At 40.5% G+C, this 19,975-nt stretch overlaps 1 protein-coding gene across 9 annotated transcripts in view; it reads right to left on the bottom strand.

The window, feature by feature from the left end:
* The window catches only part of ACACA (acetyl-CoA carboxylase alpha), a 286,860-nt gene that overhangs the window by 102,137 nt on the left and 164,748 nt on the right, over window positions 1–19,975 (bottom strand). For 7 of the 9 annotated variants that reach the window (XM_086360402.1, XM_086360410.1, XM_086360407.1 and 4 more), the window contains 6 exons: window positions 15,052–15,075; window positions 12,257–12,400; window positions 11,407–11,503; window positions 10,038–10,145; window positions 5,095–5,151; window positions 4,804–4,848 (listed from right to left, as the gene is read on the bottom strand). In XM_086360402.1, coding sequence (XP_086216528.1) covers window positions 4,804–4,848; window positions 5,095–5,151; window positions 10,038–10,145; window positions 11,407–11,503; window positions 12,257–12,400; window positions 15,052–15,075 — 475 coding nt within the window. The remainder of the gene's footprint in view (window positions 1–4,803; window positions 4,849–5,094; window positions 5,152–10,037; window positions 10,146–11,406; window positions 11,504–12,256; window positions 12,401–15,051; window positions 15,076–19,975) is intronic. The other 2 variants (XM_086360403.1, XM_086360411.1) reach the window with 1 other exon arrangement.

Raw genomic sequence — 19,975 nt, 5'->3', positions numbered from 1 at the left:
TTTAATCCAAATTCCTTATTTAGAGGACTTCTCTTTCAAGAACCATGCTTGTTTTTGAGACAAAAACCAAAAACCCCAGAAACTGAAATTAAGGCTTTCAGGAAAAAAAGGGAAAAAAAAAAAAAAAGGCAACATTCATGGTTCTTAAATTTATGGAAAACTTCTTGAATACCTTCATAGGTCTTACACTTCACTTTAACTATAACTTGCTCAGTTAATAAATCTTTTTACATTTTCCTTGGCATTTTAACTGAAAAACAGCTTCTAGGAGCCTGTTTAGCAAGGCCAGCAAACCACTTGTCCAGGTGTGGGTCTTCAAAAGCCCTTTGAAAGTGGATTTTACACAGCACTGATCTTTTACTGATGATGTTTTGCCCTAAATAATTCTCTAATTCCCCTGAACGACAGTGAAGAGCATGGGGATGACTTCAAGGTTAAGCAGGAAGATGTTGAACTGAATTGTCAGTAGATTTCATGCTCTGGGCTTTATACAGTCTAGTTTTGGTTTTATTCTCAAGAGGTATGGCTTTCAGAGCATTAGCTAAAAAGTAACATGAGTCAAAAAAGAAGGGTAACAAAGTCCTTCCATGAGATTTTTCTGAAAGAAAAGTAAAGTAATGATACAATCTTTTAATCACATATTCTTCAATTCCTTCTTAACTTTAATTAATTCGTTAACCTAAAACAGTTACTTAGTATACCATTTACACAAAAGATGAGATGACATAAACAAATGTTCTTAAACTTTTGAGTAAATTTTTAGTTCCACAGTGAAGTCCTCACTAAGCACAAAGCATTTAGAATAGGAGATGGCACGAACTTCCATGCAATGGTAAACCAGGATTAATGAGCAATTCTCTAAGACAGGGAAAGACTTTTGTAGAAAATTGCTTTTTTTTTTTTCACTCAAAAGTCACAGAAATACAGAAAACACAGAAAAGAAGAAATCCCAAAGTCTGATTATAGTTTTAGTAAATTCCTTCATCCTACCGCATCCTCATACAGCCAATTTTTCCACTAAGGCATTCAAGCTTACTCCATCACTAATGTAATTGCTTTCTAGGCATTCTACTAGTGTTATGGGCAAATATCATAATTGAATGTACACAAAGAAAAACCCTCTTAGTGTTCTGGTACCAAAAAACAAAAGAATGCAACATTTCTCTGGAAGAAATTATACCCCTGCTGTGTTCTAATCAGCCAACCATCATCAAGACAATCAAAATAATTTGCCTAAATTAGCCAATCAAGACACCCTGCAAATCAGAGAATGTGAAAACCTGCAACAGAAAACATCATAGCTGATTATGATACTAATAATCGTGTTAAAAACCTAATGAGATGAAGAAATTGGAAGCTTGCTGGTACAATTCTCTTTTACCTCAACATGCTGAGAACTAATTATATAGACTGTAATTAAAACAAAAACTCAAACCAAACCTTCTGAAAAACTAATAGTTGATCCACTAGCAAACAGAACTGCCAATTTTTTCTAGCTTTATTGAGATATAATTGACATATCAATTTTTTTTTTTTTTTAAAGAAATGAACTACTAACCACGATAACTGTTTTCGATAGTGGGCTCTTCAGGCGAAAACAATCCAAAACACTTAAAGTGGGAGTCACTCACATAAAAATCAGTAAAACTGCAATTATCTCCTAGGTGATTTACAGCAGAATTTTTAAAAATCTCATGAAATCTTACAAATAAGAAACAAAAGGAAACTACAGGTGGAAATCTGATTTAGAATCTCATCATGGTTTCTGGACCTCATGCTCTGTTTGGGCAGCCAAGTATAAGAAAAGATCTGAGAAACACGCATTTTAGCATCCTTAACAAAACTTTGCTGGAAAAAAAATATGCAAAGCTTCTTAAAGTATACTACGTATGTTAGAATTAAATAGCATCTTCTGCTGCACTTTTTGGAATTCTAGATCTGAATGTGCGTGATACAAACAGAGACTTAGTACTCCATAAAACTGGAGAACAGCAACTTAATATAGAAATTCAGAGAGTCTTCTTTTGCTTTCAAGGCCTCAATTTTTTTTTAATATGAAGAAGATATTTACAAGGATAGACTTGCTTTTCCTCAAACTTTCTGTTTAAATACCAATGTTAAGCATTGATAGTCAAAGTCCCATTATGGGTATTTGCTTTAATTAGATGGTTATGGAAACAGACTCAAACACCAAGAAGCCTTAACGTTGGTAACTACTGCCTGCTCAGAAGAATGGTCTCCATGTCGAGCCAAGACACTTAGGCATCAGCAGACTTTCTGGTGGACAGATCTCCAGGGACTGTGTTGATGAAACAATATTGGAAATAATTCCAGCCTTTGCTGCCATGTGAATAAACACCTAATATCCACACTCTCCAGGAACCTCCACCCGGCAATGTTCTGGTCCTGAAGCAGCCCAAGAGACAACGACTATGAACAGCATGGCTGCCTCCTTCCACACCAGCCATGTTGTTCTTGAACCTAACGCAGTAACCTTCCTCCTCTCCTTGCCCCCTCCCGCGCACGTCTCCTCTTCTACTCAATAATATAGGGATTTCACAGCGTAGAGCAGGGGAGGCTGCATACATAACAGTGGATTACCAGGAAGCCACAGAGATCAAGGGATTCATCACTAACGTCCCGGAAAGCTTCCTCTTTTTCACACTACACTAACTAGGGGGCAAGTGCACGTCGGATGACACGACAGAGGCCAAGCGTCCTTCAAGCCACCACCAGCAGAGGATCTCGGAGCAGCACCATGATGGTGAGCCCCAGATTCATACAACTCCTGCCAGGGCTTCCTGGCTATGGCAGATCCTGGCCAGAGTTCAGTAATAGTCACCCTTGCCTGCTGCATAATTGCTAATCATGCCTGAGGGGCCTAACATAAAAACACCCCAACTCCTCTGCCACCCAATTCTTCAGGGCAAATCCAGTCCGTACCCAAACCTTCATGTTCTCTGCACCCTAAAGCAACGCTTACTACACTTATGACAGATCAAGTCACTTGATAATTTAACTGATTTCCCACTTCTTGCCACTATAAATGGAAACTGGACAATGAATGATTGGGAAGACCACCTGCTGGGCTCATTTCCAAGCAGATCTTGCTTATACATGTCTCTATTCAACTGAAATCGGGAAATATTAAGAGAGCAGGGAGAAAAAAAAATGTTTCAAAGCTGTTAGGTGTTTTCTAGGACAAGATGTAGATTCAATGATAAGAAAGTGTCCCCCAAAAATGTCCGTGACAATTAATTGCTTTGGCCTTTAAAAAAAAATTCAGTGGAGGGTTTTATCACAGAATGCTGATTATAGAAAACCAGTTAGTGTGCAATAGACATGAAGACTGTAAGGAAAAGGGAAAACAATTTTACAAATTCAGTATTACTCCTCAGAATAATATGTACTCCAAAGTCAGTGATGAAAGAACAAATCAGATAAGCACTTAAGAACCTAGCCCGATACTTTTTCTAAATCCAGGGCCTGGCTCTGGCATGTCTACCTGAGTTCTGATCAGCATCTACCAGCCACAGTATTTATTCGCAGATTCTCATACTCTATCCCAAAGTATCAATTTTATTCTCTAAGCTCCTGATTTTTCTTCCTAAAGCCCCAGGGTTCTCTTTAAGCTCCTCATACTTCTCCACTGCCTCCTGTCTCCTATCTACAGTTATTGATTGATATATATCTGCACTCTGCTTGATTTCCTGACATCAGTAACACAGGGGAATTGTGGAGTCCACAACATTTCCTAAAGCATTTCAGAAAATCCTAGCTCTTTAGCCTGCAGGCTAGGCTCTCCTGTTTCTCTATAGACTAGACCAACAAGGTGAACTGTGAAATGGAAAACAGAACGGCAAGTGTTAGAGACCTAACAAACAAAGGGGTGGTAAAAGCCACCCACACACAGGTCTTTGGGTTTAGAAGTCCTTTCCAGCATCCCAAATGTTACATTCACTACAAACAAGTGAGCAGGGCTTGAAAACTAACTTAATTATCTTGATTGCTAAAAACAAAATAAAATTCTCATCAGAAACATTAAGACTTTGTAAATATCCTTTGGAATCTTACTTCACCATATCAGGAGGAATTTTTAAAGAAATATTTTGACTACATTCAGCCCTTTGAGAAAATGACATCCTGCCTGCAAACTGGATTTTTGACCTCTCTGCTATAATGATACTCAGTATGCTCATACACAAATACACCATGGTTCAGATACCAGGCTATTTAGTGAGTTCTCCTTATTCACATTTTTCAATAAAAATTTTAAACTCATAAATATTAATAGTTAATTTGGTTACATGGGAGAACCAGCAACTTAATTTTTATTTATTTCCTCCTCGTAGAATTAACATAAGACAAAAACACTAACTTGGGCTCTGTTAAGGCATTTTAAATAATAAATGATTGTTCCTCAGAATTGGCAGATCTCAATAATAGAATCTGAATCCATCTTCAGTAGAAGTCAAGACCTCAAGTACGAGTGGCAGTCTTTGATTACTGATTCGCTGTGTGCGCAGAAGAAATTACTAGTTAGCGCCTGCTTCTACTTTATTCATTTGGATAAATGCATGTGCTCACTCTTAACTATTTCTCAGAGATACACTGAGAATTCATTATATGGGGAAAAAAGTGGGGGGAACCTTTTAGTCTGAATACTCTGTAGAAGACCTGAATATCCATTCTAATATTTTTTCAAAGTAGAGGGACCAAATATCAGACCAGGCCTTCTAAAAATAACCAGCAGCTAACAGATAAAACAGTAAGTGATCTTTCATCATGGTTTCTCTTACTTACATGAAATCTCTGATCCACTTCATAGTTGACTTGTTTCCTGAAATCCTTTCAAATGAAAGACAGAAAGGAAGGGGAAAAAAAGCAGAAGGCAATTAGAAATAAAATTTAAAAAGAACTGAGTAAAAGGAGATGACAAACTAATGCTTTTCTTGATTAAATTTATACTGAAACAGTTATTTCTTTACATAAATTCTACAAGTAAGCATATGGTTATCATTCCATTTTTCACTTTTAAAGTTCTAGCAGCAGCGTAAGAAATATTACAGAGGTACATAATTCACATGCCAATACCTTTTGTGCAACCAGGAAAGTAAGGCGTCGGATCCCATGTTCAACCAGGGTAGCTTTCTGCAAACAAACATGTAAAAACAGAAGATACATGAGACCACCATTCATCCTAAATGTTAGCCTATTCAGTCCTCAGAAGGCCCTGATTGGGCTAAGCGTTCTTTTTGGATATCTATATCTTGACTTGGCACCTTCACACTTGCAAATAAATAAGTCTCAACCTGGCTCCTAGGAATGAGTCTTACAGAATAGGTTTTATATATTGATCTGGATGAAATGGGAAGAGAACTATGTGGAGGAGAAAGGGTCATATGGGGTCATCTAACTTCTCTAAGGACTCATACATATCAAGGTAGACAGTAACACACTTTCTGCTTATAGAAATTGCACTGTTTGACATGTATTGAAATGTGAAGAACAATACTGATACAGAAGCTAAATGAAATCAGTACAGGAAAAATACGAAACTTCCACAAAACAGAAAACTTAAGTCCTAAACTGTTATTTAGACTATAGACATCACCTACCATCTGATACAGCATTCCTGGAATTCAACCTAACAAATTCTAACCTTATCAATTCTAAAACATTTCCTCCTTATTTTATATGGAGGCATTTTTTAAAGGATTCTGTTTAAAAGTTGTTAAAAACAATGTCTAATGGGCATTTAAATTCAGTGATTATTCATATTTCTGCTTGGCATAGGCAAGCAGTATATTAGAAGTCAATAGGGACTTCCTTGGAGGTCAGTGGTTAAGACTCCACACTCCCAAAACAGGGGCATGGGTTTGATCCCTGGTTGGGGTACTAAGATCCCACATGCCTCATGTGTGTGTGTAAGACATTCAGTTGTGTTCGACTCTTTGCAACCCCAAGGACTACAGCCTGCCAGGTTCCTCTGTCCATGGTTTTTCTCCAGGCAAGAATACTGGAGTGGGTTGCTGTTCCCTTCTTCAGGGGATCTTTGCAACCCAGGGATTGAACCCGGGTCTCCTGCATTGCAGGCAGCTTCTTTAGTCTGAGCCACCAGGGAAACCCTACATGCCTCAAGGCATGGCCTAAAAAATAAATAAATAAGTAAAAATAAGACGATATGGGCTGGGGTGGGAGGGGGGAGGGAGGCTCAAGGGGGAGAGGACATATGTGTACCTATGGCTGATCTATGTCGATGTATGGCAGAAACCAATACTGTAATTATCCTTCAATTAAAAATAAATAAAATGACAAAAACACCATGGTAAAAAAAAAAATGTTAAAAAAAAAAAAAAAGAAGTCAACAGAGACTAGCAGTTTCAAAACAGTTCCTTCTGTGAGTCTGGGGCCTTGGGCTCTAAGCCTTCCTATATTCTGTCCTGCTCACTCATCTCAAAAGGCAGAGAGAAAGAAACAGATGAATGAACTAAGTAAAAGACATGCTCTTACAGGTCCCTAATAAAGAGGGGCTACCCGGCAACAAGCAGAAAAGCAATCCCACTTGTTGGATGATCTGACAACATACATGAATAACACCAAGAGAAAAAAACTATGCCGACTTTCACGACTCACATCCGGACTTTACTTTGATCATACACTTGGCTTAACTCTGAGAGATATATTCATAAACCAATTCTTAACTTTCTTGATACTATATATATTTTAAATCCAAACTGGCTTCCCCCTATAAATAAGCATATCCCTGGGCCATTCCCTCTTATTTTTCCATTTTTTATTATGGCAATTTTTAGTAACAAAACTAATCAACAGCATAAGCAAAAGTAGAAAAAATTAATTTCCTAATAATAAATTCCTAGATCAGATATAAATAAATTTTGGTTTAACTACATTTAAAAATGATTGGTACGGGCATCATACTCACTAGTGTAAATAAACAAGTGTTGATACTACAATAAGAAAAGAAAGGGAAGAAGGAAGGGAAAAAGGGAGGAAGGGATGGAGGGAGAAGGGGAGGGAGAAGAGGGAGGAATAATAAGGTGGGGTGGGGCAGTGGTGGCTCTCTGATTCTGTATGCCAATGTATAGAAACATTTCTTCTGTCACTAACAAAGAATTCCACTACAGCCAACTCCTTCGAAGATAAGCATCAATAGCTATGTTCCGGCAAGGGAAGAAAATAACTTTAATAATGCCATGATTTAAAATCAAAATTGTTATTGCTTTAAAAATTCCACAAGTGGCTAACAATAACAGCAGAGCAACAGGATTCTGATTACACTGTAATAATGCGGGGCTCACAGCAAGTCCACAGCTATTACCCAGCGATTAGGCGTCAGCACCTGGAGAAACTCCATTTACACTGACTGCTTCAATCTCCTCCACAAGTCATTTACAAATATATGATCCTAATTTCTATGAGAGAAAAAAAGACATGCTGGGACTAGAAGATTATTTGGACAATTTGGATCAACCTATTTGATAGTTTAATGTGTGCTTAAAAAAAAAAAAAACTTTTTCTAAACTGCTAGAAGCATGATTATGAAGTGAAAAACAAAACTAGTTATCACTTCATCTTTTTAACTGTTTTTGTTTCCTTTTCTTTTTGTATTTTTTTAAAAACAAGTAGGTGAAATGTTTAATATTCCTGGGTAAGCACGGTACGTGACGCATAGCTTCTCCAAGCTTGGACTGTTGACACAGTCTACCCTTCCCTACTGAACAGCCACAGGCAAAGACTCTGGGTTTCTCTGTGCCTCAGTTTACAAGGCCAGTCAAGGAAAAAAGAAAATTTCTTATCATCACTTAATGTTACAAATAAACATAGTGAAAATGGAGAAACTGCCTCTGTAAATCAATGTGTGCTGACATACAATTGATCTGATTGTAATAAAAAGCCTAAGTGGAGGCTGAAACAATCAAATGTGGGGAATTAGTGCTCAAAACCTGGGAAGAAACTCTGATAGATTACTTCATCAAGCACCAACATCAGCAGCCAAGCACAATACTAGGACTCTCCCCGTCTCCTTGGTCACTGGTCTCAGGTTAATTTTATGCGATCACGCACAAGTCAAGGACAAGACAGAAGGTAGATTTCTCTTCCGGAGAAAAATTCCCAGGCACGGCCTCCGACTTTGACTTCTCTGGAAGGACCTTTCCTCACTACAGCCCCACATTCCAGTTCACGTGCTGTGAAAGCATCGTGGGGAAAATGCTAGGACACAGGTTAAGCACAAAATTACCATCTTTTCCTCGGTTTGACCATCAGCATGGCAGGATGTGAGCACCTGTGGCACTAAATGTTTACACTGTGGGACTTTTAAAAACTCTCGGACATCACTGATGGTCCAGTGGTTACGATGCCATGTTTCCAATGCAGTGGATGTGGGTTCAATCCCTGGTTGGGGAACTAAGATCCCACATGCCACAAGGTGTGGCCAAAAAAGAAAAAATCTATTAAGTTCTTTATGACAAGCACTACGGGCTAGATGCTTTCCGTTCAAAGAGCACACACTGTGATGAAGGGCAGCTGAGGAAGGGTACACTGGCATCTATCATACAGCACAGACGATCATTTTGAACATTAGACTACAAGCATCTGAATGTATTATTTATTAAAGTGCCTAGATCTGTGCCCCCTAGAGCTGGTATCAAAGCCTTAAATTCTAGTTTTTTTTTCTCTATCACCTACCAACTGGTGATTAAAGGGCTTTAACCTCTTTGAGCTTGAGCTTTTCCCCACATGTATAGTTGGAATAATTCCTGATTAACCCCATGGGATTGTAGTAAGGTGTTAATAAGTTAAAAAATTTACACAGGTGGTCTTTCAAAATTAAAAGTATTATTATTGTTAATCAATTTATACTGACCAACTAGAAAGCCAAGGGAGGAAAACACATCTTAGTTAAGGCTACACAGAGAAGCCCTTGTAAAAGAGGGAAAATTGGAGACAGTTCTCAGCAGGATTTAGATAGAAAGGGGGAGGGGGAGACAGGAAGGAGAGAAGGAAGAAGGAAGAAAAGTAGAAAACATTCCAGATAAGGGGCAGCTGAAGAGAGCAAGCAGACAAGGTGGATGAGACAAAGACCTGGGTCTTTTCACGGGACAGCAAAGGCTAGACTGTGGGCCTTCATTAATAGGCTAATGTTAAACAGTAAGGCAAGGAGGTACCCGGAAGGTCAGAGAGAATCACTGTCGAGTGCAAGGGGGCACCTGGACATCTGTCTTTGTGCCCATCAGCAAAATGGAGACTCTCTGGAGGGGATGCGTGAGGATCAGAAGTAAACCTGTCACAATGTCTCAGTGAGGTGAGGAGGGGTCTAAACTAGAGAGATGGTAGTGGGAATTAAAAACTGAAAAGAAGGGGGCTGGAAGCGAAGGGAGGAAGGAACGGGCAGGGAGGGAGGGGTAGAATAAGGGACTGCAAACAAGAGAAAGAAGGCAATGATTTCTGAATGACTGGGCACAAAGGGTTTGGTTACTTGAGGTTATTTTTGTTCCTGTTTAGTTTTTTGGTGGCGGATGTGGGAATCAGAAGATGTGAAGGAAAATGATGGGAATTCAGGCCTCGACTATGGAGCGTGATGTCAACACAAGATATCCAAGTGACATAAAACTGAAAGGAGGATGGAACTATAACTGATATTTTCAGGGCTCAGAGGGAAAGACATAGAGGGAGCATGAGGGGAGCTTGGGCCTAGTCATGTGTGGTTAAGTCATCAAAGGAAATTCAGCAGGTGAAGTTCAAGACTGGAACTCTGGGAAAGATCCAGCAATATACTTCTCTTCCTTAAAACATTTTGAATATTTAAGTTCTATACTTCTTGACATAAAAAAGATATGTATTTCACACTATTAAATCACTTTGGAATTTTACCCCTAGAGGCAGAACTATGTCAAAGACACAGCCATTATCAGTGATAAGGCCTTCTAAGTAGCAATTGAGAAAAGGGTGGATATGTCACACAGGCTGCAGGAAAGGGGCCATCACCAGTGTCCACACACATGAAGACTTACGTTTTGCTGGGTAAACTCTCGGAACATAGCTGCTAGACTGTCATCCTCGATGTCACAGTCTGTTTTGATAGCCACATTCAAAATGTGAATTGGTTCATCCCTGGGGACCTGTAACCCAAGAATACGACACAAAGCACTCAGGAGGTTAGCTAATACGGGGGCAGAGAAAAGTTACAGTACTTGGTAGGATACTAGGAAAAGAGACATGCCCCCTCTTCCCAGAATATTTTTGGGTTGCCCACTTGTATGAATAAGAAAATGAAACCACTGCCCAACACCCACAATGGAGACTAAAGACACCTAACTTTTAAACAATACGGTGGCAAAGGCATAATTAGAGGTGGCCCCAAATCTTAACTTGCTATGAACTTGAAGACCACTGTCTCAACCTCTTCACCAATAAAATGGGAATGAAACCATCTGCAACATTTCTTCACATAATGTAAAGGAAAAGGAGGAAAAGAAGCTATCTGAACATATTCCCATGTAATGTATTTCCTAACAATTTGTCAAACAGAGGAAACATCGAACCATTATGGGAAAATAACCTGGTAGGGAAAAACCAGGACCAAGTGCTTACTGAGAAATGGAAAGAAGGGTTTAATAAAAGGACAAAATTTTAAACAAAATGCCTATTTGCTTCTACTATCTCAAGCCCACCATTCATTGAAGTTACAAAAGCAATGCTCTGCAAATATACAAGCCATCCATGATTAAGAGTTAAAGCAACCAAAGCTCAAGTCTTTGAAGCAATATTCAGAGACCCAGAGGCAGCTGCAGAGCATACAGCCAAGTTCATTCTACACTATGGATTCCATGCTTAATACAGTTATTTTTGTTTTTAGGTTAAAATTTATCTTCTACCTGTTTCCAAAAATACTTAAATGAGGTATATATAATTAAATAATAATAATAAAGAGAGTACACAGGGGACTTCCCTGGTGGTTCAGTGGTTTAGAATCCATCTTGCAATGCAGGGAACATGGGTTTGATCCCTGGTCAGGGAACTAAGATCCTGATGCTGGGAGGGATTGGGGGCAGGAGGAGAAGGGGACGACAGAGGATGAGATGGCTGGATGGCATCACTGACTCGATGGACGTGAGTCTGAGTGAACTCCGGGAGATGGTGATGGACAGGGAGGCCTGGCGTGCTAAGATTCATGGGGTCGCAAAGAGTCGGACACGACCGAGCGACTGAACTGAACTGAACTGAGGCCTCAGAGCAACTAAGCCTATGTGCCACAACTAAGACCCGCTGCAGCCAAATAAATAAAAAATCTAAATAAATAAATGTTTAAAAGAGAGAGAGTATACAGTACAAGTTCTGAATCTGAAGAGGCAAAGCATTCTTCCAAAAGGGACACCGTACCTTGTCTTCGTCATACAGAGACGTGTGACCTGCCTCAGGGAATGTCGGGCTTTGGGGTGGGGAATCACAGAAGCAGCCCATCACTTCATCAAAGATCCTAAAAAATACCAAATACCAAAGAAACATCCACCATGAAAAGGGGCAGAAACCCGAAGCGGCAGGAAGACGAACGCTGCCACGGCCAGCTCTGTCTGAAAGAACCATCTGTCCTACCCCGTGCTCAGCAGTCAACTGAACAGAATCACCAGTGGCTAGAGAGGACGTGCAGAATTTCTACCATGTGGCAGAAATTAGGAGGATGGATGGCTTAAACTTTAATAAACCATATATAAATCCTATTTAAAAAAAAAAAACAATCTCAAGCTTTTCTGTTGTGTTTTTTGTTTGTTTTTCATATGTAAGCTACGAGCATTGCTGTCATCATCGGTCTTAAAGTAACAGAAAGAGCCTAGGACTAGGGCAGTGACAGACCAATGTAATTACCCCTCCCCCTAGGGTAATGCATCAGTATACATCAAGAGAGAGATGCTGAATGCATTTAACCAAAAGATGTATCGTCTCTGGTGGGGCTCACTCTAGTGTTGTGTTTAATTTCTCCTGACATTTCACTCATCACAGAGCAGACAGCTTCTTCTACTAGCTATTGAGGAAAAGATGGTTTTTGTTTGTTCCTTTTTTTCTGACCAGACCCATATAACAAGTAGAGGCTTGTAGGGTCTGCACGGGAGGGTGGAAAGGAAGGACAGATACCTCTCCCGGGGCATGTAACAGTGAGGGCTACATCTCCTTAGCGGGCTCGTGGCTAATCCGGGAGCCTCCATTCACTCCGCAGAAATCTGAGATGCCTTACCTGACAAAATCTTCAAAGGTCCGAAAAGAGACCATCCCGCCCATCCGCTGACACGGCGGAGTGAACGCGTTGTCCAGCAGCACGTCGCTGACACTGGCTACGTGAGTCATGCCGTAGTGGTTGAGGTTGGAGGAGAAGGACATTCTAAATGGTAATTCAATCGAGTGCGTTAGACAAGGAGGGTAGGAGCAAGGACTGGCAGAGCCTCAACAGAGAAAAGGAGCTGGGAGAGAGGTGAACCAGGGGCAGGTGGCAGGGAGCAGGTTTGGTTTTTGACCCACTATGGAGAAGCCCATGTTTCTAGGCTCACGGTAACCCTTGCCTTGGGATTTTCCCTCCACACAAACAACATTTTTACCACCCCGTAAATTTCTCCACGTAAAAACCTAACAAATAATAACATGGCGGTTTTCACACACTGACATCATGACATGTCTAGAGAATGAAGAGCACATAGGGGTGAAAAACCATCCTGCATCTTCCCCTTCCCCAAAACATCCTCTCTTTTAAAAGGAAGTAAGCCAGCCAAGTGAGTGGTAGCTAGGCAACACTGGAGGTATTTTTCTCTAGGAACTGTAATAGATTAAGGATTCACAGATAGATATCCACATGTACAACAACAACTCTAAGTCATCTGGAATGGTTTAGTGAATCATTATTAAAACACACACACACACACACAAAAACCCATGTTTCATCAAAGAGAAGCAAGTCGTAGTCTATAAAAGGAACTTTACTGAGGTATCTATCTTTTCCTTTACTGGGCTGATGGGAAGAGTAGTCATAAGGATCATAGCTCCTCCCTTTTTGAAAGAGAAACAGTTTTGCCAAATTGCCTTTTTTATATTTAAACATTTCTATACCAAAGTAAGCATATCGTCAGTAAAAGCCCTTAATTCATCCCAGCAGAGTACAAAAGGGCAGAGCATGCGTCTCAAAGTATGTGTAAGCAGGACCAACGTGTAAATGGAGATGCTGAAAGGGGATGGATCTGTTCAATCTAAAAACGTAATGAATCTGGATGTTCCTTGATGTGCTGCAGCAGTGTGTACTGACAGGCACTGCTGGACAGTGTGGTGATGCCCAGCCAATCAGGACAGCCTCTCAGGAAGGACCACTCTAAAGGGTGCCTCCAGGACTTGCCCGACACATGTTACCGGCATACTGAGCGGAAGCAAGTTCAGAGCATGGCAATGGCACCTGAACTCTGGGAGCTGCTCAAAAATCTCCAAATGCACCACCTGCAGTATTGCAGGGCACAAGACGCCAGCTAGGTGGACTCCAGATATGGGTATATATTGTTGCAAATACTCTGTTGCAAATGTAATATACTCTGTTGCAATTATAAATGGCAACGGAATTTTTTATAAATGGGACTGTTGCTCACACAGACTATAGAGACTGACACTCCAGGTTTTTATTCCCTTGGCAGACGACCATGAAAAAGTACTTCATCTTCTGACAGTACCAGGGACTAGAAGGTAGAGTGCGAGAGGAAACCATTGATACCATGAATGAAACAGACAGACGAAGCACATGGCAAGCAAGTCTTACACATGGTGCTCACTAGAAACCGGGATTCAGAGCTGTATAAACTCAGAAATGCTATCATCCTCTTTTCTAGGATCACCAAATGTATTTAGTAAAGGAGCAAGTTTGTGAGGCATTGTATCTTTTCTACCTGCCTGGTGTTAGACAGGAAAGAGAGTCCAGATAACCCTTAAAGGGAACTCCTGAAGTTGCTAACAGGTTGTGTTTGCGGCAAGCATGGGGTTAAGCATCTTTATCGCTCAACTGAGACCCCATGGGAAAAATACCCACATTTCTGTTTCCCCTGGTACTACGCTCTTAGGCCAGGACAGCTAAAGGCAGGCAGGAATGAAGCAAGCCTACCCTCCAAGAGCAGACGAGGGGACCAAACAGAAGCACTCCCTTTCCTCTCCCCATCCAAACTGGAGGCTATAAAAGCTATAACCAGTTTTGATTACTTAATATTTAAAGGGAGAGGCACAAAATAAACACAAGTCTATACACATTTCAGTGTACAGTTGGTCATCTACAAAGAGCTCAACACCAACTTTAGCACTTGGTGGATTCCAATCAGAATTACTTTCCTCTCAAACTTGCATTGTGTTGCCTTGCTGGGTTCAGGAGCAGAAGGAACTCAACGTATTAGAAGTACCACTCTGTGTTCTATCAGTCTGGAAACGTCTTCACAGGGCTACACACATCAAAACTGTAGGTACACTCTTCCAGTGTTAAACTCATTACAGGTCTGAGATAAAACTTGACTTGCATAGCATCGTTAACACTTTAGAAAAACAGCTAACAAACTGATAAAACATGAGATCAGCTATTTCTGCCTGTGAGTTCCTCAAAAAGGAGGCGCACATTAGAGAAACTAAAAAATTGAAAAACTGAGGAACAGTTTGCCAGGATAGGAGTGACCATAAGGGTTTCTCCTCTGAAAGCCCCAAACTAGACAGAGAACTTAGCAAAAGAAGATGTTTACAGCAAAGCTGAACATCGGACAGGTGATTCATTCCCCTATTGTCCACAGCTAGACAGGAGCTGTTCACACTTTTTGAGTGTTGCTTTTTGAATGGCTGGAGAAAAGCTGAAAACATGTTTTCCAAACACAAAGTATAGTTTAGTATATCCAGAGGGGAGCTCAGGACCTCCGAGCAGAAAGATAACATATTAGCTTGTCAAATGAAGTGTTATTTTTTTCTCCTGGTTTCACTAAGTTACAAAAAAAGATGCTTTTAATTGGAAAAAAACTAAATATACGGTACCTGTTTAGCGTGGGGATGTTCCCTCTGTAATTAAACAACCACAGTTAGTTACCAAGAGGTCAGGGAAAGCCACAATAACAGAACTGTCAGAGCAGATACAGACCCGTCGTGAGGAGTCCCAGTGTGGCGGCTCTGGCCTTCAGCAGACATAGTTAAGTGCTCATTACGCTTCTACCCGCTGGGTGCCTCCAAAGAGGCTGACCTACCTTACCACAGCAGCTGTTGATGGAAAGGGTCAAAGTGTATTTTCCACTTTTTTTTTAATAGCTCTATTACCAAAAATAATGCAGAGTAAAGATAAAAGACAGGCTCATGAAAATTAATTGAAGCTGTATAATATGGTATATTATCTTAAGCTTCAACATGAGGTATAATTCTTGACAAGATTCTGAGAGCATCTTACTTGCTCCTGTTTTACTAAAAATGCCATAAGGAGGTTCAGCGAAGTTGACGCCACAGCCTTTCCCACATTAACTGATCTTCTAGGATGTGTGAGGAACCTAAAAACTCTCCTCTAAATTAGAGAAAAGACACCAGGAATCTGGGTTCCCAAGTACCTTTTCTAGTTCTCTCACCCCACTCCTGTAGAGTGGCGGGGGTGGGGCTGGGGGTGGTATAGGAAAGACAGGTATTCTGTGCTATAGGAGCTTATAAAATTATGCAGGAAGGTGTTGATTAACAATTCCCTGATTAGACTAGTATAAACTGTTACAAATTAATATTTTTTAAACAAAATTAATTTAGGGCAATCTTGACATTTAAACATTTAAAATCTCTGGGCCTTCCGTGAATACAACCTTACCTAGATTTGGCAAGCCCTAGAATCTCCTGATAGAGAATGCTTCTGAATCATGAGAGGAACTCTAGGATAAGAATGGAAACTGTGAAGCAAGTCTCTTGCATTCTCTTTGGTCTTTACCACCAATGCTTTTCTCCCCCTTTAATTTGACATCAGTCATTTCCTCAACTGAAACAAACAAACAAATCAAAAAACCCCAAATAAAAGCCCTTATTTTCAATGGTAAAAGGGAAAAGTTACACTCACCACCTACAATTTAGGAGTCCTGTAAGGGGGTTGATTGGTTGATATTTTAACCTTCTAACACTCTTTTATCAGCATTTAATCATTGTTGGGGTTTTCTGGCACACAGAGGACTTAATGGGCAGAACAGAGTGGGTGGTGCTGATGATATGTGGGAAGGAGGAGAGAGGGAGGAAAATGATGCACTTTCCACGGCAGTGGAAGGAGCAGAATAGACTGAGCTGGCCATATAAATAAAGAACGGTGACATATCACTGCACACAAACTGTATACCTCTCGTGATTTGTGAGTAGCAATGCTCTTTGCATCAAACCTGTATCACAGAGTGGATTCCTAAGGCAGCAAGAGCAACCTCTGAGTGCAAAAACCTGCACCTTTGCTCTTTGGATTCTTTCAGTCTCTCTTTGGGGGAATGGGTTTCATTTTACAAGAGGTCCTTCGTTATCATGCACTTGGTCCTCATCAGCAAACAACAAGCACTCGTGGGTTCTAGAGCAGAAGCAGAAAACTAATAGGAAATGCTAATGAGAATATAGGAAAGTCTTCCTTTTAAGATATAAAGGATTCTCAAGAAAAAGGCCACCTGCACAGGCTCTAAACAATAAACTTCAGTGCAGAGAGAAGGACCCTACAAACAAAGCATCTCAGGGTCCTTTGCATCCAGAGTTAGGGGATTCAGAAACCAGGGTAATCTCTCTCAACTGTTAACCAATTTCTTACACTAATAAAATGGTCTCACTGCTTCTGTGGCTCCACTCGAATCCCTTAGGGAGTCCTTCCCAGGATGAGGGCCAAGTTTTCAGCAGAAAAGCACCTGAATTGAAAAGAACGCCACCAACAAAAAGACAGCCCTTCTCTATCAGCAATCCGTTAGCTCGCACAGGGAGCCCCCTGCTGCTTTGTTATAGAATCAGGCACCACCTACACAGTATGGGGTAAGAACAAAACTCCCGACAGGTCGTCTATAAAGGACTGGCCTCAGATCGATCATGTAGGAGGTAAGTTTAGAGTCAGTTTATCCCCTTTGGTAGAATAAGAATCTGTGGGGCTGTTGGGGAGATAAGCAGGGAAGGTTAAACTCTCTACTACAAAGTAAATACTTAGCTGTGTCCATAACAATCATTTATACATTTTGTTACTCTATATAGGGGCTATTTGATCAATTTAAGAAAATGACCTATGTGGCACACTGCATACCACTGTGATATACCAGAAAGCTCGATCAGTGGTCTGCACATAAATCAACAACCAACATGGAGATCGTATATAAGTCAAATATTCCATTTATATAGCTGAAAATAAAATAAAATCTGCCACATTTCACTGCATACTCATCATGCAAAAATAAATTGCTCAATCTCTGACAGGGCAATCAATTGCATTCTCAAATACGAAAAAAAAAGAGTATAAATTCATTTGTAAGATATTTGCTGTTTAGGTCTTCAGAGAACTTAAGATGACGAATCTTCATTCACTATGTTGTGAACAATATTAGAATCATTTTCCTTCCAGGAGATTAGCTCCATTTTACAGATGTGGTAACTGAGAAATCAAAGGGGATGTTTTCCAAGGTCACTGCTAAATAAAGTGTCATCAACCAGAATCCAGACCTGGCATTTTCTCACCTCAGCTCCAGAGGCTAGCATTCCACATCGATATAGACTAAATTTAAAGGAGGACAAGAGAAATCCTTTGAATGCTGAGATCCTCAGCATTAGGTCACCTCTGATTTTATTGATCTGCCTGCCTAGGATGGCTGGAGAGCCTGCTTCAATATGAATGCAAAGTCAGAGTTGCTGCCGGCTGGCTGAATCCTCTTTATTTAAGGAACACTGACTTCTCTGGCAGTCACAAGTTCTTGGAGCCTTTTACCATCCCTTCCAGCTGAATTTCATTTTGCTGAATTCGAGCTGGCCCTACATAAATCTAGTATCATATAAAAATGTTCCTGATTCTTCTGCCTTCTAACTTGTAGGGGAAAAAAGGGAGACCCTATAGGAAAATGATTGGGGATGCATGCAAACAAGCAGTGGTTATATCAAGCTGTGACTCAGAGCCAGGATAAGGAAAATCTTTTGAAATCAGGCAGCAAAGCAGAATCAGAAGAGGTCGGCTGAATAACCTACTAGTGGTTGCTAACAGCAGTACCATCGGAGAAAGAGCAATTAGACTGGCTGTGACCAGTGGTGGTCTCCTTGCGTGACTATGTTTCTGCAGAAGAGTCTGAATCAGGAGCTGTAAAACACATCTGAACCATGTATTTCTGTTGGCGTCTCCCTAACCACCTCCTTGCTGTTCAGATGCCCCAATTCCATGGCAGAGCTTTCATTTACAGTAAAATGAACACTGCTTCATTCATCTGCAGCCTCCTTCCAAGCCCCTTCTTTGCCCCGTGGGAAGGTTCTGCTCTTTCTGAAACGAGTCTGCCAACAGAGCTACAACACATTACTATTGCCTGCTGTATAATTAGCTACAAATCCACAGCACAAAACTACAGGGATTTACAGGTGCCCAGGATTCCACTTTTCCTTCCCCCTGGAATCAGCTAGTCCTCCTTGACAAGAAGGGACCTTGGGCTACCTTAATGATATATTGAGAGTTTTAAACTCGACTCTCCAAGCTTACGAGTCTAGAGTGCCAAAATAATGCAGCAGAGACCAGAAGCTGAGCCACTGATACCAGAAAGCACGATGGTAAGCACTTAAACCTGGTGAGAATCTTCCCTTCTGCCAGATGCTTGCATCTTATCAGCAGACTCCCTTGAATGAAGGAAGCAAGAGCTGTAGGGGTTTTATTTATTTATAGCTCATTCTGGCCTGCCAACTACGACCAAGCGCTCCCACTGCTAAAAAATGCTACAAATTGGACGGCTTCTGAGTCTCTGAGTACAAGCCAAAGAAGGGTTCTAATCTCTGGGTGTCAAAGATTACCAGGATTCTCAAGAATGGCAATGGGTCACTGATGAGTCCCATAGTAGGGGCCTCTGATTTCTAAACTTCCTCATAACCTCCTTCATGAAAAGAAGGTCCAGAGGCCACCCACCTACAGTGAAACTGAAGGTATCAAGAGCCTAAATACAGTTGTGACCGAAACGTGCTATCAGGAGAGAACACAGCCGATCTCTTCTGGATGTGAGACGAGAAGTGGAAAGTGTTTGAATGAAAACATTCTATCACAGGGGGCCAAGTTCACAAGGAGCAAATAGCAGAGAAAGTGCAGTGCAACTCAAGTTAACTTAAAACATGGATTTCCGTCTAAGAAATTGGTCCTCACCCATTATGTTTGTATAGAAATACACAACAAATTGTATTTCCATCTTCTGATTCAACTGTGATGCTTCTTATCTGAATCACAGACGAAAAGTTTTAAAAAACGAACTGTGTTCACTAATAGGTATTACTTATGAAAATCATTTGGAGTTTTAAATTTCATACTCTCAGACTGTCATAATATGCACAGCCATAGGCATAGCTATAGAGTTTATGGGATAATATACTTTACATATGTTTGCATAAATATAGTTATATTTTAGAAGATGAAATACACAGGCTGCCTAAAGAGCCTATTTGTTTCCAGATTATTCTGAGTTGCTTAATACGTCCAAAGCTAAGTAAAATTGTGAATGTCAAACGATTCGATGAATCGTCAAAAATACATTTAGGATGAGGCTTTAGTGTAACAAGCTTTTCTATCACCAGCACAAGAGAATGATAGAACTATGGATTCAGAATAAGAAAAAATACACACATACACACACACCTATGAGTCTAAATTCTGGGCCTCCCTGGAAATAGAGAAAAGGGAATACTGAATGATAGCAGTTTGAGTTCTAGGATTAATCCATGCAAAATACTGGTTGAACTCAATGAAGAGCTGGCCTGA

Source organism: Bos grunniens, chromosome 19 (genome assembly GCF_055505025.1).
Source record: "Bos grunniens cultivar Pamir isolate PY7600 chromosome 19, Bosgru_T2T1.0, whole genome shotgun sequence".
NCBI classification, from domain to species: Eukaryota; Metazoa; Chordata; class Mammalia; order Artiodactyla; family Bovidae; genus Bos; species Bos grunniens.
The sequence above is the reverse complement of the archived record's forward strand: the minus strand, read 5'-3'. Positions and strand labels throughout refer to the sequence as shown.